At 45.6% G+C, this 26873-nt stretch overlaps 2 protein-coding genes across 4 annotated transcripts; both read right to left on the minus strand.

Moving 5' to 3' along the window:
* Positions 1-375: 375 nt before the first annotated feature.
* Positions 376-2780, minus strand: LOC136546256 (uncharacterized). Its single transcript, XM_066538223.1, has 2 exons — positions 2169-2780; positions 376-1530 (listed from the first exon to the last, which is right to left on the minus strand). The coding sequence occupies exons 1-2, from the start codon at positions 2703-2705 to the stop codon at positions 601-603; spliced, it is 1467 nt and encodes a 488-aa protein (XP_066394320.1). The 5' UTR covers positions 2706-2780; the 3' UTR covers positions 376-600.
* Positions 2781-10991: 8211 nt separating this feature from the next.
* LOC136546257 (uncharacterized) lies at positions 10992-14240 on the minus strand. 3 transcript variants are annotated; one of them, XM_066538225.1, is made up of 3 exons: positions 14047-14240; positions 12623-13035; positions 10992-12344 (listed from the first exon to the last, which is right to left on the minus strand). In XM_066538225.1, exons 1-3 carry the CDS (start codon positions 14123-14125, stop codon positions 11100-11102), a joined length of 1737 nt encoding a protein of 578 aa, XP_066394322.1. In that variant the 5' UTR covers positions 14126-14240; the 3' UTR covers positions 10992-11099. The 3 variants fall into 3 exon arrangements, with proteins under 3 accessions (XP_066394322.1, XP_066394321.1, XP_066394323.1); XM_066538224.1 differs by having other exon boundaries at positions 12623-13038; XM_066538226.1 differs by having other exon boundaries at positions 12623-13066; positions 14047-14169.
* Positions 14241-26873: the final 12633 nt, after the last annotated feature.

Raw genomic sequence — 26873 nt, forward strand, 5'->3', positions numbered from 1 at the left:
CTATGAATTGCAAGTTTGGAGTATTGAATTTCTGGTTTCACAGTTTAGGGTTTAAATAGGCTCTTTAGCAATGATCACGAGGACAAATGTAATAATTGCTTTTTATTTTTGTGTAGCAAGTTTTAGGTTTGGGTGTTGCATTTTTAAAATTGGAGTGCACCATAGCCAATTGGCATGTAGATTGGTCTCAAGGAATATTTGTTTTTTTAATATTAATCCTTTACCGTGAATTGCAAGTTTGGAGGGTTAAATAATATCTCACCTTGTTTCTAAATTGTCTCTTTAAAAATTATGGGTGTGGAGGGCTGTTGCATTTTAAAAACTATAGTATAGCAGATATTATTTAACTAGATGTACACATATTAGTTCTATAGGTCTAAAATATATATACTCTATCCTCACATCCAAAAACATTGAGCATCGGTGGCACTACAGACTAGACATTCATGATCAAACTGTATGCTAGCATTGTAATAAAGTAGCAATAACATAAATTATGGCAAGTAAATTATCATATCAAACAATAAATTATAGTAAGCCAATCGAAGTCTCTTCAAGATGAATGGATGGTGCTGGCATTTGGCTCTACAGCGTCCCCAATCAGCAGTTGCTCAGCTTTGCCAAATGGGCCTTCCCAGTACGATGGTGAGCAAGCATCTTTTCGCTGTTGCACTGCAGATTGCAAACCTCGCAAAAACTCAACGACATCCGTTTCTCCACCTTTGTGTGATTCTTCCCCTTTCGATGTTCAGCTAGTGTATTCTTGCTGTTGCAGTGCAAATCGCAAAGCTTGCAAAAGTATGTCGCCCTATGTATCTCCGTCTCCTCAGAGCTTGCACCCTTAGCTGTCTTGGAACCACTTGAGGTTGCAATTTGGCCTCCCTTCCGTAGAGCTTCTACCTTCTGTTGGTGTCCCCTGCTGCTGCAGTGACTCTCAAACTGAGATACAGAGTTACATTTGGCATGACAGATACCGCAACCCCATTCTGTCAGATATTGCTTGCCTTCTACCTGAAGAACCAGAAAATTCAGCTGGTGTCCCTTGCCTCTTAGGTGGTTCGCCAAGTCTGACTGACGACTGCACTTGGCTTGGCAGAGGCTGCAATTCCATGTTGAAGCAGGGTTGTTGTCTTCATCCTGTGTCACAATGTTTGGTTGTGAATTCAGCGACCCGCAATTCACTGCCATGTTCTTGCATTCTTCCAGCAGGGATTGGATCTTTGCTTTGTGTCTTTTGCCTCTCAGGTGGTCCTCCAGGTTTGATTTGCAGGTGCAATTGGATTGGCAGAATCTGCAGACCCAAGTTAGACGTGGATTTTCATCATATTGCCGCATATTTTCGGACTTCGCAGCAGCTGCCTTTGCTTTCTGACTGTTGGCATTGTTTCTTGATACAAAGGCTGCTACTTTAGACCGGTGCTTCTGCCCTGCAAAATGTTGTTGTAAGTGGCCCTCGGTGGGTGCTCCCACCCGGCAGATGTCACAGCTCCATTTCACTGAAGAAGGCGTCGTCTTCTTGGCCAACGTAGTCTGTTAATTTTACAATCGGTTTGGTTAGATATTCAGAGCATTGCTTGTACGGACTGAACTGAATCAATGGCGAAATCAGGACAAGCATTATTTGCTAACTAAATCATTTCTCTAAGCAGTTTGATAAGGCAATAGGTTTGAGCACAGAAAAGAAAGAACAGGTTTCATGAGAGCTACTACAAGTCTTGCCGTAGCAGTGACAGTCTCAGAGTTCAGCCTACTTACGAAGCAGATTGAGCAGATCACAGTTCCCTAGAGTAAAACACAGGCAAAGGAAATCTTCATATACATAAATCTATAAGCAGAACAGATAGTATTAATACCGGATAAGGAAAGCAACATGGCAGGATGCTTACTCCATTGGATTCTTGTTGCCTGAGTGCTGCGCTGCATTTTCCTGGCCTACTACTACGTACCGACTACCGAGTTCTTTCTCTAAGCAGTGTGATTACGGCATTAGATGTGAAAGTGTGGAAAAGACGAAAAGTAGACAGTAAACCTGCTAGGGAAATCTTCATATACTTCTGAATACTAGAAAGGAGTAAGCAAATACTCCACATGGCACAAACGCATAAGCAGAACACAAAGTCCTAACACGAGATCAGATGGAAAGGAAAACATCATGTTAAGCTGCTCACCTCATTGGGTTCTTGTAGTTTGCTCTCATCAAGAGCTGCATTTTGCTGACCTGCAGCGTTTCCGGCACCACAAGAAGTTTTCAGGCATTCACGGACGAGATCTCCCGTGGCAGGCTTCTTGGACTCGAGTTCTACACCCCCGCGCACTCCATCTTTCTTCTTCTTCTTATTCAGATCGTTGTCCACATCCGCGGCGACAATACCATGGTCTGCACGACCAACCGCCTCTCTGCTGTGCGGCGTCTCCTCGAGGAAGGAGAAGAAGGGCGCCACCTGGCTAGCACGCTCGGCGTCGGCGGCGCGCAGGGCCATGGCGCGCTCTATCTTGGCGAGCTCGGCCAGGATGATCTCCTGGCGAAGTCGGTCCTTCTGGAGCTGCGACAGCAGCGCGTCCCTGATCACCAGCATCGTCGACGAGTCTTCTGCACGACCGTGATGCGTCGGAGGCTCGGGGAAGCGGCGGTCTCGGCCGCCTTCGTCGCCGCACGCGGCGGTCGCTGGGCCTCGGCCGGCAAACAACTCCATCGATCTGTCCATGCTGTCCTGAGGAGAGCAATGGGGAGCGCCGAGGGGAAAGTAAGCTTAGGGAAAGCAAATAGTTAGTGGACGGTGGTTGGCGATTTTTCTTTTTTGACGGCAGGTTGGCGAGTTTTCTTTTCGTTTATTATAATCCTTTTCAGAATAACGAATCAGTACCAGTTTTAAATCTATTCCATATTCCTGGATTTTTTTAACTAATAAGATATTCCAGGCTTGGCAATCTATTCCATATTCCATATTACTTGTTGATTTATCCACTCAACATTGAAGCATTTGAGGATTGGGCATTTGGCATCAACAAGCTTGATGCATCTATGTATGGGTCAATTGTCGTTGAGGTGGAGAATTGTAAGAGTAGCAGCTCCAATTGGCTTCAACTGAAGGGGCATAATTGTAATACTTTCTAAACTCAATGACTCTTTAGCAAAGGATCCAAACCAGCCTAAGGCCTCCTTTGGATTGAAGGATTGGAAAAGGATTTTGGGAGGATTGAGTTTTCAAAGGATTTTTTCCTCTGCGGCTCTTTGGTTCACAGGAAAGTAAGAAACAATTTCTTAGAATTGCATTCCGATGGCCCAGTTTTACAGGAAAATAAGCATGAGCTCAGAGCTCTCGGAAACTTTCCTAGCGCAAAAATTGAACGCTCGCGCGCCTCACTCGCTCGTTTTCCCACTTGTTGCTATCACTTTGCGCTTGTATTTTTAGTTAAGGATAAGGAAGCCCAGACGACGGCTCGGGTTAGGGAGATTGAGAGAGAGGGAGCGTGATCCACCAATAAATGAGAGATTTGTGGGGGATTTAGAGTCTCCTCTCATTTGTTGGCTCCCACCTCTTGTATTTGCTTAATCTCATAATGGATTTTCCTCACCGTCGCCTGTGGTTTTTCCCGGCAAGGGGTTTTCACTCAAACTTGGTTTCCCCACTTGATTTTGTATTTCCCTTGCCATATGTGTTGATTAAATCCATGTTGTTTGCTATTGTTTCATATATTAAGTGGTTGCTTGTATGAATGTGTTGGCATGGAAGGGATATGCGCGTGGCTTTGATGACGATGGTGGGGATTGTTGTGTAGGCGAACTAATTGATGCAAGTATATTGTTGGACGGTTTGGACAGCTTGTGGTTTGACAGATTTATTTTTGGGGTTGTTTTACTTCATGCACACAAGGTGTTCGATGATATGCTTGTAAAAAATTAGTTTGTTAATTTTGATTATTCAGCTACCCCTCTGTTATCACAGTTTTCACCACCGGTTTAAAACCGGAGGTGATGAGGATGAGCATCGCCGTCCACTTTTATTGTCAAAACGTGAAACCGACGTGATAAAGCCTTTGGACCTGATGCTTCTGAAGATTGTGTAGTAGTGACTAGTGACAAGGCATATACTACTGTTTTTTTACTAGGAATGTGATCACCATTGGCTCCTAATTACTTATAATCGCAAAAAGGTTTTGACGGTGAAATGAGCAAGGTTAAGGACACAATGTCTTGCAGATTCACAGCAAATACACAATCACGACACGAGCAAGTCTTACCTAAGACTTGAGGGGGGGAGGGGGTTGGCGCGGTAGACAAAAACTGAAGGTGAAAGAACGTGAGCTTACCTCATTGAACTCTGTACTCTTCTGCTTGACGTTTGCTTCGTTCTCCTGACCTGCTGCCTTGTACTGAAGACGTCGTTTCTTAGGCTTTGCTACCTTCAGAGCACCAATGGCCTTGGTTCTTGCTTCCACGGCAGCTGCGTTGGACTTGGCCCTGTGCTTCTTCCCTGCACGTGCACGATGCAGCTGTAGCTCACGCTCGCTAGCTGCGTCCACCTGGTAGACCGCGCAGCTCCATCTCCGGGGTGAGGGTGACTTGGCCCTCTCGCATGACCTGGGTTTCTTGACTGTTATGGTGATTTCTGGCAGTTGCCATCCTAGCGGAGGCTGCGGCGTCTTGGGTCCTGCTGGCTGTCGTAGCCTGTTTGTGTGGGATGCAGCTAGATTAGTAGACCATCGGTAACAGAATTGATGAAGGAACAAGTAACGGTAGGAATGACACAAGTGCAGATTCTTCGATTGAATCAGTTGCTGCTGAAGTTTTGGGAGTGATTGAACTGAGGTCACCAAGAACGATCCTGCTTCCTTGATGGAAATTGGGTACAGCGCTGGCACAGATTCTTCGATTTTGATAGTCGACGCAAGGAAACTCAAGAGTCGCTGCTGCCTAGGATTATGGACAAAATGAAACAAAAAATACGATTGCATACCGTGTCTGTGTGGCGTAGAGCCGCAGGATCTCGGGCTCTCGGCGAGCGAACTCCATTGCAAGTGCACGCTCCGGATTTATGGGTGGCACCGCGGCCGTCACTGAGGCCGTCACTGCCTTGTCCTTTATACCCATCTCCTTACGCCGAAGTTCAAGCTGCTCAGGAGTTTCGGTCTGCTCCACAACCAGAACTCGATAACCCTGTAATGCAATTAATGTTATTAATAAAATGAAATTAATGTGTAAAATTAAAAGAGGAAAATACCATAAAATAAGTTTACCTTCTCATCTAATTTCGCCAAATTCGCTGATAAATTCTTCTCTGGGAATCCACAGTGAGGCTGTTCACCCTAAGATAACATGATTGAATACAGACAGTGAGTTTTAGATATTCAGAGCATTGCTTGTACGGACTGCACTGAATCAATGGCGAAATCAGGACAAGCATTATTTGCTAACTAAATCATTTCTCTAAGCAGTTTGATAAGGCCATAGGTTTGATCACAGAAAAGAAAGAACAGGTTTCATGAGAGCTACTACAAGTCTGACCGTAGCAGTGACAGTCTCAGAGTTCAGCCTACTTACGAAGCAGATTGAGCAGATTACAATTCACTAGAGTAAAACACAGGCGAAGGAAATCTTCATATACATAAATCTATAAGCAGAACAGATAGTATTAATACCGGATGAGGAAAGCAACATGGCAGGATGCTTACTCCATTGGATTCTTGTTGCCTGAGTGCTGCGCTGCATTTTCCTGACCTACTACTACGTACCGACTACCGAGTTCTTTCTCTAAGCAGTGTGATTACGGCATTAGATGTGGAAGTGTGGAAAAGACGAAAAGTAGACAGTAAACCTGCTAGGGAAATCTTCATATACTTCTGAATCCTAGAAAGGAGTAAACAAATACTCCACATGGCACAAACGCATAAGCAGAACACAAAGTCCTAACACGAGATCAGATGGAAAGGAAAACATCATGTTAAGCTGCTCACCTCATTGGGTTCTTGTAGTTTGCTCTCATCAATAGCTGCATTTTGCTGACCTGCAGCGTTTCCGGCACCACAAGAAGTTTTCAGGCATTCACGGACGAGATCTCCCGTGGCAGGCTTCTGGGACTCGAGTTCTACACCCCCGCGCACTCCATCTTTCTTCTTCTTCTTCTTGTTCAGATCGTTGTCCACTTCCGCGGCGACAATACCATGGTCTGCACGACCAACCGCCTCTCTGCTGTGCGGCGTCTCCTCGAGGAAGGAGAAGAAGGGCGCCACCTGGCTAGCACGCTCGGCGTCGGCGGCGCGCAGGACCATGGCGCGCGAGCTCGGCCAGGATGATCTCCTGGCGAAGTCGGTCCTTCTGGAGCTGCGACAGCAGCGCGTCCCTGATCACCAGCATCGTCGACGAGTCTTCTGCACGAGCGTGATGCGTCGGCGGCTCGGGGAAGCGGCGGTCTCGGCCGCCTTCGTCGCCGCACGCGGCGGTCCCTGGGCCTCGGCCGGCAAACAACTCCATCGATCTGTCCATGCTGTCCTGAGGAGAGCAATGGGGCACAGCAGGAGGAGACGTAATATGGTTTTGCCGCCTCGGTGAACCAGAAGAAGCTAAGGAGAGGAGGCACGACGCGAGGCCGGGCACTTAAAAAGGCCGGGGGGGATTACGCGTATGGCGTATTCGCCGTCGAAACCGGCTTCAGGCGTCATTGTGACCGTCGCTCGGCTGCAGTGAATGAGCGGCTCTTTACCTTCGCATCCGCCCGTTCAGCGCTGCCTCGTGCGTTGCGCTTGCGCGCGCGACTGCTCGCCTTCACCTTCGCTAATCGCTAGGCTTCCCATTCGTTTACCGCGTTCCCACGCGCACACGCGAAGCCTGGAAAACCGCTGCCACCAATCATACACCGGGCATCCCCGTCTTCCCGCGCCAACCAACGGCAATGACATCCACGCGCGCCGACTACTAGCCCAATCGGAGCTAGAGCTGGCACCACCGTCGGCTGCCATTGGTACCACGGCAGCAAAACCCTCTATCCAGGTGTCCGGCTGAAGTTCTGAAATCTCCGTTTTGGAAGTTGAAATCTCAATTAAGTTTCCAAATGGTTGAGTCGCTACCGGAATTGAAGGTATTGCCGAGCGTCAGATTCTTTGCCGAGTGCTAAACTAAAAATATTCGGCAAAGATTCTGACACTCGACAAACTCTCTGTTTGCCGAGTGCTTTACTAAAAAAAACACTCGGCAAACATTCTGATACTCGGCAATTCTACTGAAAAACACTCGGCAAACTCTGGCACTCAGCAAATATGGGAAAAACACTCGGCAAATTACGGCACTCGGCAAACATCGCGCCACGTGTCCCTCCATTGCCCTTTTGCGGAGTGTCCGTTGGGCAACACTCGGCAAACAATTTATTTATTTTTTCTCATTTGACATTGAAACTTTTTTTTGTACTAAACAAACAATATAGCATAATCCATGTTAAAATTTAGCATTTTTTTGGATCTATTTGCTAGTTTTAATTCATTAAATGCATTCTAGGAATTTAATTGATTTACGTCAAATTTGATCTATAAGTGCATGAAATAATAGAATAAAATGGGTAGAAAAATCATATTCATTTTGTCAAGTCTATTTTTTGGCCTTACCGAAGAAATGAAAAGAAATTTGAAATATCTAGGTGCCAACACTCGACCATCGACTTGTAGCTGATTGGTTTTTTAATTATAAAAAATTCAAATGAAGTCTGAAAACATAGGACTTGCCATTGTATCGTGATATGATACGTAGAGGCTATGGTAAAAAATTGAGAAGATTTCAGAAAAGTTGTAACGTACATTGCTTAGAAATCAAAGCATCTCTAAGGAAGAATTGTGGTATCGAGAGAGAACCGAACAGGTTTGAAGGCGAAGTGACAGTTCAATCATCGTTTGACCTTGAAACTTTTTCTATACATTAGATTGAGCTCAAACTTTCTGAGCTTGCTATTTTTCCCCTCCCATGAAAAGAGAAAAATAAATAAATAAAAAATAAAAAATAGAGGGTTTGCCGAGTATCAAACAAAAACACTCGGCAAATAGGAGGTTTACCGAGTGTCACAACAAAAACACTCGACAAACAGAGATGTTTACCGAGTGTCCCAAAAACAACACTCGACAAAGAAAAAAAAATGACCCACCCCTAAAATCTCCCACCCCCCTCCCCTCCCTCACGACGCACACACCCCTCCCCTCCCTCCCAGCTCACTCCCGCCTCCCATCCTCTCCCGCGTGCGGCCGGCCCCCTCCCCTCCTCCTGCCGACGGCCGGCCCCTCCCCTCCCTCTCTTCCCCAGCGCCGGCCCCTCCCCTCTGGATCCGGCCCTGCCGCCTCCCTCCCGGATTTCCCCGGATCCGGCCGCCGCGCCGCCCTTCCCTCCAGATCTGGCCCCGCCGCCTCCCTCCCTCCCTCCTCCCTCCGGATCCGGCGCCGCGGCATGGGTGGTGGTGGAGGTGGTGGCATGGATGGAGGCGGAGGCATGTGTGGCTGTGGTGCGGCCCTATGCGCGGCTATGCGTAACGATGGCGCTTATGCACGCGACCTCGAGTGCGCGTGGCCGGGAGACGGCCCGAGGTCGCACGGCGGCGGTCAGCTGTCCTGATGCGCACGGCGGCGACGGCCAGGCCTATGGCCGCCGGTGAGATTCTTTATCGTAGTCTTAGGTTTAGAGTTCGACCGATTTGGAATTTGGGCATTTCTATTAGGGTTTATAATTTCGTCCAAATCCTCTCCCTCCTCCAAATTCGGCCGTCGGCGCCTCCCTCCACATGGAAGGGCACCATGTTGGCCTCGGCGTGGTTGCCGCCAGCGGGCGAGGAGAGGCAGGACACGGTGCTCGTCCGTCAGGTACCGCCGCCACCCTACGCCGAGCTTCCCATGTCTTCTTCGGGCCCGTTGCTGGTGACGGGAACCCACCACACCAGGTATGCACGCTCCTTCTCTTCCCTTCCTGCTATGCCAAATTGAGCACCGGAACCCTAACTTGAGCTATTTAGCTATTTGTATTCGGATCTGATGTAATCACAAGTGTGTACATGTATTATGCCTACTAACTTTGATATTTATTTTATCACCCATGTCAATTGGGTCTACGGTTTAGTGATCTCTCGTTAGCTTTGTATCTTGCTACATGTATCATTGACTTATTGTCAGTTCTACTACTTATATTTTTGTCTTAGTCCATATTGTTTTAGGTCATCTAATTACCCTCCTATAGAGTTGTAGAACACTGGAATTCGACAAATAAAAACTAAACTTTGTTTACTTCTGTGCAACTATGTGGATGCCTGGATGGTGTCTGCTCCAAGCCTTACAATTAAAACTTTTCGTTGCTAAGAAGCAAATAGATAGTTTATAGACATTCAGGAGCTTAAATATGATATTTTTTCCTTTAGTCCATCTGTGATGCCATTATTCTCAAAGTCCACTGTTTAACTATGAGTTGCTAATTTTGTCTCTCACTATAACAGAAGTATAACAATGCCATATTGCTAGCGCGAAGGTAAATATCTCTTTCTAATGTTTTATCTCCTTTTGAATCTTACCGTACTCAGTAGACTGAATCTCAATTCACCTTTTTTATGTACTTGGCCAAATTACTTGGAAGCTTTCACGATGAAACAACCAAAGCATGGTGATTGGTAATGGCCTTCTCAGTTTGCTTTGGAACATCTCAAATACATGTTTAGCTTGCATATGCCACATTCTTATGTAAATTTGTTTATTTGCTCGGAATTTACGTTTTTGAAATTCCATTGTTTGAGACTTTGTCAGCAAATACTTATTCTTTAATCAATGGTTGTCACTTTAATTGGGCCAATGCTAGCTTACAACAACAATAGGTGTATACCCTGTATTCGGTAGAGTATATATCATAGTGTTATAAGATTTACTTCTTTTTTTTTGCAATGTTGTGACTGATACCATTTTTGTCCTACTGCTTGTAGTTCTAATTTTATGATTAGTGATTACATGCTCACTGCAATTATACCCTGGATCATTAGCATTCATTATGTTGGCAAAATTAGCTACCCAGCCTATAACTCTGTACAACATGTATATCATTTCAGTCGCCTTGTTACCATTGGTTTTGGACTAGCTTGCAGAAAAGCTATTTTTCTAGGCAGCTTGTAAGATATTTCTTTTCAAGTTTGGATAAGATTAAATTTTCTCTTGAGTTGTGAAGCAGGTGCACAGATATGTTGAGAAAAAAAATATTTTTTTTCTTTGGAAAATAGGTTTGCCGAGTGTAATTCCCAAAAACACTCGGCAAACAATAATGATATATGTTTGCCGAGTGTAATTCAAAAAAACACACAATAATGATATGCTGAGATTTTTTTTTGAAAATAGATTTGCCGAGTGTAATTCCAAAAAACACTCGGCAAACCACTTTTTTTTTTTTGCTGAGTGTCAAATTTGATACTCGGCAAACTATTTGCCGAGTGCGCGATAAAAAACACTCGGCAAATAGCTGTTTGCCGACACTGTAGATGTCGTGTGCTTTTTGCCGAGTGTTACACTCGGCAAAGCCTTTGCCAAGTGTTTTTTGGTCTTTGCCGAATGCCTGTGGCATATGGCAAAGTTACTGTTTCCGGTAGTGAGTTTAAAGTCGAAATTTTGGATCACTCCTAGTTTCAAATCTTCGTATGAACAGTGTAGCTCCATCTCTTGGGTGCCTTTGATTGATTTTCTGGTATACTGAAGGAGAAGGATATCAGCTTGCCTGTTGTGATTCAGGTTCTGTTTCGTATGATTTCTTTGCAAGCAGCTTCATCAAGAAGCCAGAGAAGCTAGCACCTTCTTTATTAAAAAGCGTTTTTTTCTTCTACAGTTCCTCTCCAAGAGCCATGGAAATTATTTACTGCAGCAATTAATTAAGAAAATTATTTCTACACGAGAATAAAAATAGAATGAGATGATAGGAGAGTAAAAAATAGATGATTACACAAAAATCTATTTAAAGAAATCATACATATGTCAACGTCTAGTGCTATATACTATGTATTTTTGAATTAGCGAACGGATGACAATTGCAGTCGGTCACCAAAATGAATTGTTATAAATTGTTAACAGTGGCATAGCAAATAAACTTCATAAGTACGGTCCGTGTTCTACTGTACAATTTCACCATTGCTATTTTGGCAGACAAAAGCCACAACTGCATTTCGTTTATTCGCATTGAGCCTTTTCTTGTGCTTGTTCCCAGAAAGATGGCGAGCAAGCATCTTTTGGCTGTTGCACTGCAAATTGCAGACCGCGCAAAAACCCAGCAACTTCTGTTTCTCCATGTGTTCCTCCCCTTCACGATGCCCTGCAAGCATACTCTCGCTGCTGCACTGCAAATTGCAAATCCCGCACGACCATAATGCTGTCTGTTCCTCCACCTTCTCTGAACTTGAACTATTGCTATCAGAACCATTTGAAGCTACTTTGTCCTCCGTCGTCAGATTGCTTGATTTCGCATTCACACCATCTCCTTGTAGAGCATCCATATTCTTTTGGTGTTTCTTGCCTCTGCAGTGATGAACAAGTTGAGATGCAGAGTAACATTTTGCCTGACAGATAACACAAAGCCATTCAGAGGGCGGTTGCTGGTTCTTGGCAATTTCTGGTGGAAAATCTCCTGTTTTCTTGGCTTCTTCATGTAGGTCCTGGACATTCAGTTGGTGTATCTTGCTTCCAATTTGGTGCTCCAAGTCTAATTGGCAATCAGAATCAGCTTGAAATATGCTACAATTTGATCCTGAAGTCTGCTCTGCATTTTGCGGCGCAATGTTCGGAAGCACTGTGGCTTCTCGCGATTCAGAATTCCTTGACATGTTACGGATTTCGTCCAGTAGAGCTTGAAGCTTAGCTAAAAGGTGCCCACCTAACTCCAATTCACGAGCACAGTTTGCTAGGCAAATGGCAGAACTACACATTGAAGGTGGCTTCTCTGAATGCTGAGGTGCATTGCTCTTGTGGCACTCTGGTTCCTGCAGCTCATTATTCTTAACCATGCTATCACCCTCCGTGAGTTGTGCTTCAATGTTTTGTTGGTGTGTTCTTCCATTCAGATGCTCCTTCAGGTCTGATTCGCTTGTACCATTGACCTGGCATGTATTGCAGCTCCATTTTATCAAGGATGTTTTCTGCCCTGTGCGGGAAGAAGATTCTTCTCTTAATTGTGCCTTCTGATTACTTGCTTCTTTTGATCGGTGCTTCCGCCCTGCACAATGTACTTGTAAGCTGTGCTCACTAGTTGCTTGCACCTGGCAGATTTCACAACTCAATTTCTGGCGTTGTTTCTTAACTGGTATTGTTATTCCTGTCAATTCCCATTTCACTGAAGGCAAAGTCGTCTTGGGCTGTATGGTCTGTTTGTTTGACATGCAGCATTTGATTAGACCATTGATAGCTGAAATGGCGAAAACACCTGGTAAACTTGCTACTGAATTCTATGAACTTTAGTGAGACCATTACCAAATGGTTGCAAAGAAACCTAAACTTTCATTAGAATCTCCATACATAAATCCTACCAAGTTGTTGATGTATCACAACTTGACATATTCTGAAGATATAATAGCAAATATTGACGAAAAATAACTAACAGATGAGGGTAAAAATTAAAAAACAGAAAGGATAAAACGCCCACCTCACTGGATTCTTGTGATTTCTGCTCTTCAAGTTTTGAATTCTCCTGACCTGCCTTACCATTACAACAAGGTCTCAAGAATTCATCGACACCATCTTCCATGGCAGGTTTCTCAGACTTCAACGCTACACTCCTGTGGCTTCCCTCCTTTTGCTTGGGATCATGGATCTCATCCACATCGACATAACATTCTTGAATGACTGACCATCGCCAAGGTTTCATGGACTGCTCCCTGAAGGTGAAGGGAACTGGCTTAGTCCATTCCACATCATCAGCGGCAGTACCATGACGTGAACCGTTGCGCAGGACCATGGCATGCTCTATCTTAGCCAACTCTGCCTGGATGATCTCCTGGCGAAGACGGTCCTTCTGAAGCTGTGACAGCAGCGCTTCCCTAATCACCAGCATTGGGTCTACTGTACAAGGCACAAGCATTGTGGAATCCTTGATAGTAGCACACAATATAATATCACCAAATGAACATCATCAACGTCGTGACAGCATAAAAAAAAATAAACACGACTGATTCAGCAAATGACCAACATGTGCATCTAATTGAATTAGCAAGGTGCTACTGAACCTCTGAGGCTCTGACTATATGCTAAGGCTAGGCCTAAGAATGTTAGTCAAAGACGAACAAGTTTGTTTAAAAAAAATGAAAAAACGAACAAGGTACGTTGATGGCTTGAAGCTTAGGGGGTGTTTGGTTCCTACAGAAAAATTTTAGTATCGGATGTTCTGACACATGCATAAAGTATTAAATATAGACGAAAAAAATAACTAATTGCACAGATTGTGGCTAATTTGCGAGACGAATTTTTTAAGCCTAATTAGTCCATGATTTGACAATATGGTGCTACAGTAAATATGTGCTAATGGCGGATTAATTAGGCTTAATAAATTCGTCTCGTAAATTAGTCTCTATCTATGTAATTAGTTTTATAATTAACTCATATTTAGTTCTCCTAAATAGCATCCGAATGTCCGATATGACATGGACTAAAATTTAGTCCATGAACCAAACAACCCCTAACTAAACTAGCTATTTAGGAGTATTGTCTTATCAGGTGCAGTAGCATAATAACTGAATCTATACTGGTGACTATGCCAAGAGCCGCAGAGTACTAGCATAGTAACTGAATCGTGGAACTTTCCTATCCTGGTGATTATGATAAGAGCCCAAGAACCCTGCTTCCTTAATGGAAATCGGGGCTTCGCTTTCCAAAAGGAACAGGCAGCAAGGTACAGTATAATAGGTGCAGATTCTTGGAATCTTGGCATGGACCAAAAGAATCGCTTGCATCCCCACGAAAGGAAACTTAAAAATATTCCCCCTCTGTCTTTTGCTGTCCCCTCCCAATCTCAAAGAACACGAGCGCGGAGGTCGACTACAGCGGCGGTGAGAGGTGGGCCCCGATACTTACCGTGAGGCGGCGGAAGGTGGATGAAGAGGTTGCCGTCGTCTACGCCGTCGTCGCCGCGGCCTCGGCGAGCGAATTCCATCGACCGGAAGCCGCGCGAGGAAACGGTACGGTTTTGCTTTTCCGGCGAGGACGGCGGGGGAGCGCCGAGGGGAAAGTAAGCGTAGGGAAAGCAAATGGTTAGTTGACGGTGGTTGGCGATTTTTCTTTTTTGACGGCAGGTTGGCGATTTTTCTTTTCGTTTATTATAATCCTTTTCAGAATAACGAATCAGTTCCAGTTTTAAATCTATTAAATATTCCAGGATTTTTTAACTAATAAGATATTCCAGGCTTGGCAATCTCAATATAATAGTCACTCCCACAGTCCCAGAAAAGTTATACTTTAGAATAAAACAAATTATTCTAAAACCTTGATGTTTTAGCTCTTGAACACTAAGTCGCTTTGAGCCAGGGTTTATCCGTCGTGGTACAGTATTTTTCTCTTACAACAAACCAGTACCGATCAGACTTGTTAGTCAGAAGCCATCCAGCGAATAGGCTGTCCATATTAGCTTGTCTTTGTAGTCTATTGTTGAGCTTATCCTCCACACGAAGGATGATTTTGAGCCTAGCAAAACAGCGTGTATCTCACAAGTCACGACCCAACTGCGCAGTTTGGCAGCAGAACAGCAGTAGCCGCTTGGTCCACCGTAAATAGGGGCACCTCAAAAAAGGCAAATCGAACACAAGCTAAAACCATCCGGATTCCTGAACCCAGCTAACAGCTTCCATCCCCGTGAACAAGCTGCAAGCCCAGGCCGTACCCCAGCATCTCAATCGCGCCCCACCAGCGTCTCCCGGTGCCTCCTCCCACCGAGGTGTGACGCCAGCATAATCTCACTGCTGCACTGCAGATCGCACACCGCGCAGTAGAGCCTCGACAGCTCCGCGCGCCTGGCCTGTGCCTTCTCCCGGCGCCGCCTGCCCCCGAGATAGCTGTAGTAGTCCGATTCACTGGTGCCCTTGGCCTGGCAGAGTGTACACGTCCATCCGATTCCGGTCCTGCTCCTCGATGTTTGCAGTTCTTCGACATTTGACCGGCGCCGCTTGCCAGCCAGGTGTTCCTTCAATTGGCGCCGGCTAGCTGGGTTAACCTGGCAGACAGTGCAGCTCCGTTGCCCGAGTGGCTTCTGTTTCTTGACAGGTGAACTTGGTGCGGTCAGCTTCCTCTTCACCCCAGCAGTTCTTTCACGTGTTGGCTGTTTCAGAGCAAAGTTTATTTAGACTCCACAGCACTAGCGAGTGATACTGAATCTCAGGGGGAAAAAAAGAATAAAATTGGGGAGAGTAGCGCATGCAATGCACTGGCATGGGTGTCGGGAAACCCACTCTAATTGTAAGTTAGGGGCTGTTTCGTTAAGTTAGGGGCAGCTTCCTCTTCACCCCATCAGAAGTTCTATCTACTGATGTGCGCAATTTATTTATTTGACTTCATGTGGAGAATAAGGATTTGTATGATGAGAAGATTGGCACAAAAGACAACCCAACTGAGATATGTTAACCAAGTTGGTCCCGAAGACCAAGTTTGAGCATTGCTTGAACTTGATTGGTATTCGTTCTTGCCCGAGTTAGCTCCATGTGGAGCTTTAGCGGCGGTGAGTCGGTTACTTGTTGATTTATCCACTCAACATTGAAGCATTTGAGGATTGGGCATTTGGCATCAAGAAGCTTGATGCACATCTATGTATGGGTCAATTGTCGTTGAGGTGGAGAATTGTAAGAGTAGCGGCTCCAATTGGCTTCAACTGAAGGGGCATAATTGTAATACTTTTTAAACTCAATGACTCTTTAGCAAATGATCCAAACCAGCCTAAGGCCTCCTTTGGATTGAAGGATTGGAAAAGGATTTTGGGAGGATTGAGTTTTCAAAGGATTTTTCCCTCCGCGGCTCTTTGGTTCACAGGAAAGTAAGAAACAATTCCTTAGGATTGCATTCCTATGGCCCAGTTTTACTGGAAAATAAGCATGAGCTCGGAGCTCTCGGAAACTTTCCTAGCGCGAAAACTGACCGCTCGCGCGCCTCACTCGCTCGTTTTCCCACTTGCTGCTATCACTTCGCGCTTGTATTTTTAGTTAAGGATAAGGAAGGCCAGACGACGGCTCAGGTTAGGGAGATTGAGATAGAGGGAGCTTGATCCACCAAACCCACCAATAAATGAGAGATTTGTGGGGGATTTAGAGTCTCCTCTCATTTGTTGGCTCCCACCTCTTGTATTTGCTTCATCTCATAATGGATTTTCCTCACCGTCGCCCCTGGTTTTTCCCGGCAAGGGGTTTTCACTCAAACTTGGTTTCCCCACTTGATTTTGTATTTCCCTTGCCATATGTGTTGATTAAATCCATGTTGTTTGCTATTGTTTCATATATTAAGTGGTTGCTTGTATGAATGTGTTGGCATGGAAGGGATATGCGCGTTCTTTGATATATTGGTTTTGATGACGATGGTGGGATTGTTGTGTAAGTGAACTAATTGATGCAAGTATATTGTTGGACGGTTTGGACAGCTTGTGGTTTGACAGATTTATTTTTGGGGTTGTTTTACTTCATGCACACAAGGTGTTCGATGATATGCTTGTAAAAACTTAGTTTGTTAATTTTGATTATTCAGCTACCCCTCTGTTATCACAGTTTTCACCACCGGTTTAAAACCGGAGGTGATGAGGATGAGCATCGCCGTCCACTTTTATTGTCAAAACGTGAAACCGACGTGATAAAGCCTTTGGACCTGATGCTTCTGAAGATTGTGTAGTAGTGACTAGTGACAAGGCATATACTACTGTTTTTTTACTAGGAATGTGATCACCATTGGCTCCTAATTACTTATAATCGCAAAAAGGTTTTGACGGTGAAATGAGCAAGGTTAAGGACACAATGTATTCACAATGTATTGCAGATTCACAGCAAATACGCAATCACGAACAAGTCTGTCTTACCTAAGACTTGAGGAGGGGGGGGTGGGGGGGTGGGGGGTGGGTGGGGGGTGGGGGGTGAAAGAACGTGAGCTTACCTCATTGAACTCTGTACTCTTCTGCTCAACGTTTACTTCGTTCTCCTGACCTGCTGCCTTGTACTGAAGACGTCGTTTCTTAGGCTTTGCTACCTTCAGAGCACCAATGGCCTTGGTTCTTGCTTCCACGGCAGCTGCGTTGGACTTGGCCCTGTGCTTCTTCCCTGCACGTGCACGATGCAGCTGTAGGTCGCGCTCGCTAGCTGCGTCCACCTGGCAGATCGCGCAGCTCCATCTCCGGGGTGAGGGTGACTTGGCCCTTTCGCATGACCTGGGTTTCTTGACTGTTATGGTGATTTCTGGCAGTTCCCATCCTAGCGGAGGCTGCGGCGTCTTGGGCCCTGTTGGCTGTCGTAGCCTGTTTGTGTGGGATGCAGCTAGATTAGTAGACCATCGGTAACAGAATTGATGAAGGAACAAGTAACGGTAGGAATGACACAAGTGCAGATTCTTCGATTGAATCAGTTGCTGCTGAAGTTTTGGGAGTGATTGAACTGAGGTCACCAAGAACGATCCTGCTTCCTTGATGGAAATTGGGTACAGCGCTGGCACAGATTCTTCGATTTTGATAGTCGACGCAAGGAAACTCAAGAGTCGCTGCTGCCTTGGATTGTGGACGAAATGAAACAAAAAACATGATTGCATACCGTGTCTGTGTGGCGTAGAGCCGCAGGATCTCAGGCTCTCGGCGAGCGAACTCCATTGCAAGTGCACGCTCCGGATTTATGGGTGGCACCACGGCCGTCACTGAGGCCGTCACTGCCTTGTCCTTTATACCCATCTCCTTACGCCGAAGTTCAAGCTGCTCAGGAGTTTCGGTCAGCTCCACAACCAGAACTCGATAACCCTGTAAGGCAATTAATGTTATTACTAAAATGCAATTAATGTGTAAAATTAAATGAGGAAAATACCATAAAATAAGTTTACCTTCTCAGCTAATTTCTCCAAATTCGCTGATAAATTCTTCTCTGGGAATCCACAGTGAGGCTGTTCACCCTAAGATAACATGATTGAATACAGACAGTGAGTTTTAGATAATACGAGAAGTGGCAGATCTGGATTGCCGAGTAGTAGCAGAAGAATCAATAAGCATAAACATGAGAAGATATTCCTGCCTTTATGTACTGAAGATCAAGGTCCTTTGCCCCAACATGTGCATCCATCTCGAATAGTTCATAGAATTTGCCCATCTATTCAAATTCATATTATATTATTATAATCACTAAATGAAATAGTTGCATTTAAGTGCCCAATAACCTGCAGAAAAATATAGATGTACCTTGAAGAACAGAACCTTATCCATGTGCTGTGATTTAAATTCCCACCATTGTCTCTGTTTATCAATTGCCAAGACTTAGCATTACTACAGGTCGTGCCACAGAAAATGAGGTTTATTACATGAACTTATACCTGCCCTCCTGTCAAACTCTTCAAGAACTGGGGTGGCAATAAAAGCGTTCTCGGATCAAAGCCCGGGCTTCCAGGACGTCTGCCTTTTGCGTCTTTGCGCCCTCTACAGTTCGAAAAAGTTATTACAGGTAAGAAATTCATAGCCCCTAAAGATTTAATCAAGCATACCAATTCTTTGCTTTCATTAGAGAATGAGAAGAAACACGTTTCTCTAGACCAAAGAGAAATAGGACAAGGCAATAAAGTTTCTACTCAATGCATGTGAAAAATGTATGATCGAGAAACACATTATAGCATACTACGGTTAAAAAAACATTATAGCATACTAAATTTAGCATTGCAAAGAAACGAATCATCTAGCAACAAAAACACTCACTCTCCAAGGATTTGTAACTTCTCAGCATCCCGCTGTCCAAAGCGCTCAGCTGCATCCCCAGTAAGAGCAGTGTAGTCATTCCCCGTCGTTTGCCCCTCTGTAACAAAAGCAACCAAAATCACAAAGAGGGACAGACAAACTCAAGCCCATCAACAGTTGAGATTCCACTACTTACTCTGGCCACAGCTCATTGGCACTTCTGGGTCAACTTTTCTAGTGGTATTAACTGCTTCGAAGGTGAACCTTTTAGCAAAATCCAATGAGGCCTCATCCACATTTTTCTTCTTCTTCGAAATTTTTGACCCCGACTCTGAGGTCAAACCAGAGCCCAATGTTGATGGCGTTGAACCTGACATCAGCAAGGAATTCTTTGGGTTTCCCTTTCGTGATCGCACTGCAACAACATCCTCCTCGTCTTCCTCATCCAGCTCCACCTCCTCAGAATCATCCTCCACAACAGTATCCCTCTTCCAGTCCTCGTCCTCAGTGGAATATGTTAGTTAATCTCCACCAATAGGCCCAACGGCCTATTGGGCCCTTGGCTCTGCTCCCTGATCGGGAGAGCCCAACCATAACTGGTTGGTGGGCCCCTATCGCACAGCACATATATATAAAGGAGTGGGGAACTGGGCTCGGGTCACGAGGTTGAACGGAGCAGCTACCCACCTACAGAGAAAACCCTAAATCGATCCTAAAGACGTGCTGCCGGCGATGGGATGTGCCCCACCAAACTCACCGTCGCGCCTGCAGGGTTCCACCGTTCCACTGCAGCACCACCGACGTCTTCTACACCGTTATAGCGGCGTCTACCCGCTGCGGTGCTACTGTCCCAGGCGAGTGGAGAAGCCCTAAAGGAAGAGATCGTCCCCGGATCTATGGTTACACACAGAGGTACACATTCGATCCTAACAATGGTATCAGAGCTAGGTTGCCTCTGTGTAACCCTAACCTTAACCGGGTAAAAGAAAAGGGAAAGGACCGGGGGTGGTGGACGTCACTGGAACCCCGGTCACCACCGCCACCGCGTGGGGAAAGAAGCCGCACCGTTCGACGGCGCGCGGCAAAGAACAGAAAAGATCAAATCCAGTTCGAATCTGACAAGAAAGAGGGTTCTTCCCAACTCTAACCCTAACTCGCGTGAGAAAGAAGAAGAGTGGGTTCGGATTTGGCCGAACCCTAAGACCTAACCCTAGATCTCCTTTTTCGGGTGAATAAGCGAAAAGAAAAAGTACAAAGAAAAGGGGTCGACACACGAACCCTAACCCCAATCGGTCAAACAAAGAAAAGCAAACAAGATCTAGATCCGATTGGGGAAGAAGAAGAGAAAAGAACAAGGGTTGAAACCCTAACCCTAACCCTAGTTTCCCATTCGGATGAACTCCGAAAAGAAAAGGAAGAACAATACAAATCCGAAGGGGGAAGGGGTGGATCTACCTCGCCGTGCGTCGGGGTGTCCCTTCGCCGGTGCGGGAGAAGAAGCCGAGCTAGGGAAGCTAGCTCGCTGGGCTCGGCCAAGGAAGCGCCGCGGCCAGGCCGCTCGACGGCGGCATGCTCACCCGTTGGGGAGCACGCGCGCCGGCGAGGGGGCCATCGATGGCGCCATGCCTCGCTCCACCGCCTGCTCATTCGCTGTCTCGCTCTTGGTCGCTCTCGGTTATAAGCTGCGCTATGAAGAGAGAGAGAGAGAGCGGTGAAGACAGAGAGAGGAGAAAGCCGAATGACCTAGGGTTTCAGGTCAGAGGCCGCGGCCGCGGGTTTTGTTGGCACGAAATCGACACGCAGCCATCGATCTCCATCGGACGGCTGTCGATACGGGACCCACAGGATACCCCACAAAGGAAAGAGAAGATCTAGTCTAACTAGGATTCTTCCCTTGTAATCCTAGTAGTAGTACTATTCAGTAATCCTACTAGTAACTCTCATTATAAACCGACTAGGACTCCGACCTCCTGACTATATAAAGGAGGGCAGGGCTCCTGGACGAGGAGACGACAATTGTACAACACAACATATCGCAATCAATCCAACGCAAAGGCTAACGCCGACTGGACGTAAGGTTATTACTCGATCCACGATCGAGGGCCTGAACCAGGATAAATCGACTGTCTCTTGTGTTAACCATCGAGTTCAGCATACGCCGAAGCCTAGACATACTGCCCCGGGTACCCCCGTGGCAGGCTATCGGTGGTAAAACATCGACAGCTGGCGCGCCAGGTAGGGGCTTTCGGCGACTTTACATCCAAAAGCTCGATGGACCTCGATAACATGATCTTCCCGATGGGATCAACTTTCATCTTCGGCTCATGGATCTGTGAGGCGGACAACTACGGCAGGCTTCAAAGCCATCTCCTCAAAGATCCGGATCATCATGAAGAATTTCCTATTTCGACAACTACGACGAATCAGCTCACCAGAAGATTCACGCAGCTCATAATATCCGATTCGAATAAGATTTCACGGCTACACGCATTCGACTCGAATTCAAGCTCCGTGTCCAGGATGAAGTTTTATTCGAGTGCTTTCAAGAAACCGAGTTCTCTTTTGGCAGGATTCCAGAGCACAACCCAAAACAACTCGGATTACCCTCAGAGTTCTTTCAAAAAGTCGAGTTCTTTTCCATTTGGGCTCGACAACACGGCAAAATCCTATTAGGGACAGATTGAAAGGTCTTTCAATTCAATGCTTGGGATACCACTGACAGGAGCCCAGGAGGGTCTCGTGCTAACAATAACATCGCAAGACTGTATCATCCACTGGTCAGGTTCCATTCCTGAAGATAGCAGAACCCAACTAGTCGGCACAACAACAACAGCTATTCTACCTTACCAAGAAGGCGACTCGATCTGCGACATCGAGGCATCTACTGAAGTCATCAGCAACTCTGATAGTATGAAAACTAACACCAATAACAGAACAGCTCATGCACAGAAAGTGCTCATGGTTCGACGTCCTCGGTCACCATTAAACCCCCTAGAAGCACCCGATGTCAGGTCATCAGATGAATCAGAATCCAACATATCACCCTTTGCCTAGGGTTACGATGGAGAAACCGAGAGTCAGAGACAGGCTAGAGAAAGGAAAAACAAGTTGAAGCAAGGGCGCCAACACCACGCTAGGCAGCGCAGAGAAGCCTGGATCAGATACGAGTCAGATTTGGCTGAATATGATAAAAGAAAATCACAACAAGAAGCCGAAGAAAGACGCACGGTGAATACACCTTACGATAAGATTCGAGAAGCATTAGAAGAACTCAGGGCAACTTCACATCACAGAGAGAAGTACGAACAGCTCCAGGACCTGCTCCGATCGACGATCCCAAGAACGCATGAAGAGAGAGCCCGATCGAGACTACCCGCCAGATCAACAACTCGCAGGCAAGAAGATCAAAATCAAAGGAAGTCCGCTTTCGAAAGACTTGGGCCAAGTGGAAGCCATAACGGAGAAAGTAGGAAGGAACATAATCAAGGCCACCAATTTGAACAACCAAGGAAGACCAGGAGTAGGGTGCCTACCCAGACAGCCTCGCAGACTTATTCCCATCAAAACAACACTTGGCCAGAAGAAGGAGCCGAATCCGAATTCAAAGAAGCTAGAACGCACGATAGGTTCCCCTGTTTCGCGAACAGGAATCATTACACACCCAATCACTCATGCAGAACTGAAAGGACTCAAGCAAAAGGGAGGCGAAAGTCTCAGAAATTACTATCGACGATTCGGCGAACTACGGGCTCAAGTGCATGACATCACCGAACGAGAAGTAATTGAAGCTTTCTCTCACGGAATCATGGCTAGGTGGCAATTTCAAGATTTCTACAAAGAAAATCCAAGAAACAATGAAGAATTCAGGCAAACAGTGGAAAAGATGATTACTGCAGAAGAAAAAACACGAGAGAGGTTTCCGGATAGAAGCAACCAGGACAACCCGGACAAGCAAAATCATCAAAATAGCAAACATCAAGAAAGGAAACGTAGACCAGACAATACCATGGCAATGGCCAACAAATCAAAGAAGTTTTCCAAACCCAGAAGATATGATGACATTGAAAACATACGTTGCCCATTGCACCCTAATGGGAGGCACACCATCGGAAATTGTTACACTTTCAATGATCGATACGCAAGAAAAGATAGTAAGGAGAACACTAAAGAGGACAATCAGAAAAAAGACAAAGACAACCACGAGGACAAAGGATTCCAAAAACCCAGGGGAACGGTAGCAGTGATCTTCTCAGGGGCTCCAGATTGCAGAAGCAAACATCAAGAAAAACTAGCACTACAGACTATCATGATAGCAGAACCAGCTACACCAAGATATCTCAATTGGTCACAGTATCCTATCCAGTTTACCAGAGAAGACCAATGGACTAGCGTGGGAAACGCAGGCCATTATCCACTGGTGCTAGATCCAACTATTGCTGGTATGACTATCACCAAAGTATTAATCGACGGGGGAGCCGGACTCAACATCATCTTTTCGGAAACACTAAGGAAGATGGGACTACAACTCGCCGGGATGATCACACCAACAAGCACACCTTTTTACGGAATAGTACCCGACAAAGCAGCCATGCTGCTCGGACAAATTACTCTACCAGTCACTTTTGGAACACCCTCAAACTACCGTACGGAATTCATCAAATTTGAGGTGGCGGACTTTGAGTCATCATACCACGCGATTCTCGGACGGCCAGCACTAGCGAAATTCATGGCGATACCGCATTACCCGTATTTGCTGCTCAAGATGCCAGGACCTAATGGAGTACTTTCCCTTCAAAGTGACTTGAAATGCGCCTTTGACTGCAATGTTCAAGCAATCCAGATTGTAGCCAGAGCACAAGGTGACCAAAGTAGAAAAGAAATAGCCACAATTGCTGCAGAGATAAGCCAAGAAGAATTAGAAATACCGACTAAAAAGCCCAGCATCATCACGCCACCAAAAGAAGCCGACGTCAAGCAGATCGACCTGGGTACTGGCGATACCTCCAAGACGGCCACTATCAGTGCTCACCTCTCGGCAAAATAGGAACGCGCGCTCACCAACTTTCTTTGGGACAACAAAGATATCTTCGCTTGGAAGCCGGCCGACATGTCATGTGTCCCAAGAGAGTTGGCTGAGCACAGAATTGATGTTAATGAGAGCTCCAAGCCTATAAAGCAACGGCTACGATGATTCTCACCCGACAAAAAGGCAGCGATTAAAAAGGAAATCACAAAACTGATGGTAGCCGGATTCATCAGAGAAATCCTTCATCCAGACTGGCTAGCAAACCTGGTCCTTGTGCAGAAGAAGAACACAAACGAGTGGCGTATGTGCATGGACTACACAGATCTCAACAAACATTGCCCAAAAGATCCGTTTGGGCTACCACGCATTGACTAGATAGTTGACTCAACAGCAGGGTCTGCACTATTATTCTTCCTCGATTGCTATTCAGGGTATCACCAGATCGCATTAAAAGAATAAGACCAGAGCAAGACATCTTTTATTACTCCGTTCGATGCTTACTGTTACAAGACCATGTCGTTTGGACTAAAGAACACCGGTGCCACATACCAAAGAGCTATCCAAACTTGCCTTGGGGATCAAATCGGTGAAAATGTGGAGGCATACGTGGATGATGTAGTGGTGAAAACAAAGAACCCAGACACTATGATTGAAGATTTAGAGCAAACATTCGAAAACTTGAAGAGATGGAGATGGAAGTTGAACCCAAATAAATGTGTATTCGGAGTTCCTTCAGGACAACTACTTAGATTTTTGGTCAGTCAGCGCGGGATTGAAGCCAGCACCAAGCAAATTCGAGCTATAACAGAAATGGGTCCACCTAGAAGTATCAAAGATGTACAGAAACTAACAGGATGCATGGCGGCCCTCAACCGTTTCATATCAAGACTCGGCGAAAAGGGGTTACCTTTCTTTAAACTACTAAAGAAGACAGACAAGTTTGAATGGACAAAGGAGGCCGACGAAGCCTTCAAGAAACTTAAGGCATACCTCACATCCTCATCAATTCTCACACCCCCAAGGAAAGACGAAGACATGATGTTATACATTGCGGCGACTACTGCTGTGGTCCGCACGGCAGTAGTCGTAGAAAGAGAAGAAGAAGAACGCGTGTATAAAGTGCAACGACCCGTATACTACATCAGCGAAGTATTATCTGAATCAAAAATATGGTACCTGCATGTACAAAAACTACTCTACGCCCTATTGATCACTTCACGCAAGCTTTGCCACTATTTTGAAAGCCACCAGATCACAGTAGTGACAGACTTCCCGCTCGGAGACATCGTACACAACAGAGATGCAACGGGACGCATATCAAAGTGGGTAGTCGAACTCGGAGCCCTTAACATCAATTTCACCCCGCGGAAGGCAATCAAATCTCAAGCCCTTGCCGATTTTGTGGCCGAGTGGACAGAGATTCAACAGCCTTTATCAGATACAATCCTTGACCACTGGAAGATGTACTTTGATGGGTCACTCAAACTAGGCGGAGCCGGTGCAGGCGTCCTCCTCATTTCTCCAGAAGGAAAACAACTCAAAGTATGTCCTTCAGATATTATGGCAAGCTACAAATAACGAAGCAGAATATGAAGCCCTCATCCACGGGCTACGAGTGGCAATTACCCTCGGAATAAAAAGATTACTCGTATACGGCGATTCAGCATTAGTCATCAACCAAGTCAACAAAGATTGGGATTGCACTAAAGAAAACATGGGTGCTTATTGTGCTGAAATACGGAAACTTGAAAAACATTTCCAAGGATTAGAAATTTTACATGTCCTACGCGATTCCAACATTGCAGCAGATGTCCTTGCCAAGCTCGGATCAGACAGAGCAAAGGTTCCACCCGGCGTATTCATAGAAGAGCTATCAGTTCCCTCTATCAAACAACCTAGTGAAATAACACATGAAATTCAGGCTAAAAGCATTCAGATCTTGGTAATCAACACTTCATGGAGCCAAGTTTTCATCGACTATATCAAAGAAAATAAATTGCCAGCAGATAAAGCAGAAGCCACCCAAGTTGTTCGCAGAAGCAAAAACTACGTTCTAGTAGGAGATAGACTTTACAGAAGAGCAGCATCATCAGGAGTACTCCTAAAATGTGTCTCATTTGAAGAAGGCAAAGAGATCCTAGACGAAATACACTCAGGTTGCTGTGGAAATCATGCCGCCTCAAGGACACTGGTTGGCAAAGCATTTCACACTGGATTCTACTGGCCAACCGCTTTGAAAGACGTAGAAGAACTTGTCAGAAAATGCAAAGGTTGCCAAATGTTTGCAAGACAAGCCCATGTACCAGCTCACAATCTTATCTGCATCCCACCTGCTTGGCCTTTTTCCTGCTGGGGGCTGGATCAAGTAGGACCCCTGAAGAAAGCAAAAGGCGACTTCGAGTACATCTTTGTAGCAATCAACAAGTTCACCAAGTGGATTGAATACAAACCACTCGTGAAATACAGCGCAACCAAAGCAGTCGAGTTCATCCAAGACATTACGCACCGCTTCGGCATGCCCAATCGAATCATCACAGATCTAGGCTCCCCCTTCACAGCTACAGAATTCAAGAGCTGGGCACAAGACTGTGGTTTTAGTATAGACTATGCGTTTGTTGCACATCTAGAAGCCAACGGACAAGTAGAAAGGGCTAATGGACTCATACTAGCCAGATTAAAACCAAGGTTATACGAAGAACTAGTGGACTATGGGTCCAAATGGATTGAAGAATTACCGAAAGTAGTATGGGTGCTACAAACTCAAATAAGCAGAGCAACAGGCTACTCACCCTTCTTCCTAGTTTACGGGTCAGAGGCCGTACTGCCTACCGACTTGATCTGGACATCACCAAAGATAGAACAATACGATGAAGGAGAAGCGGAACACACAAGAAGATTAGAACTCGACAGCTTAGAAGAAGTTAGAGTAAACGCTACCCTCCAATCAGCCAGATACCTACAAGGTTTAAGATGACACTACAACAAGAGTAC

This window comes from Miscanthus floridulus, chromosome 3 (genome assembly GCF_019320115.1).
Source record: "Miscanthus floridulus cultivar M001 chromosome 3, ASM1932011v1, whole genome shotgun sequence".
NCBI lineage: Eukaryota > Viridiplantae > Streptophyta > Magnoliopsida > Poales > Poaceae > Miscanthus > Miscanthus floridulus.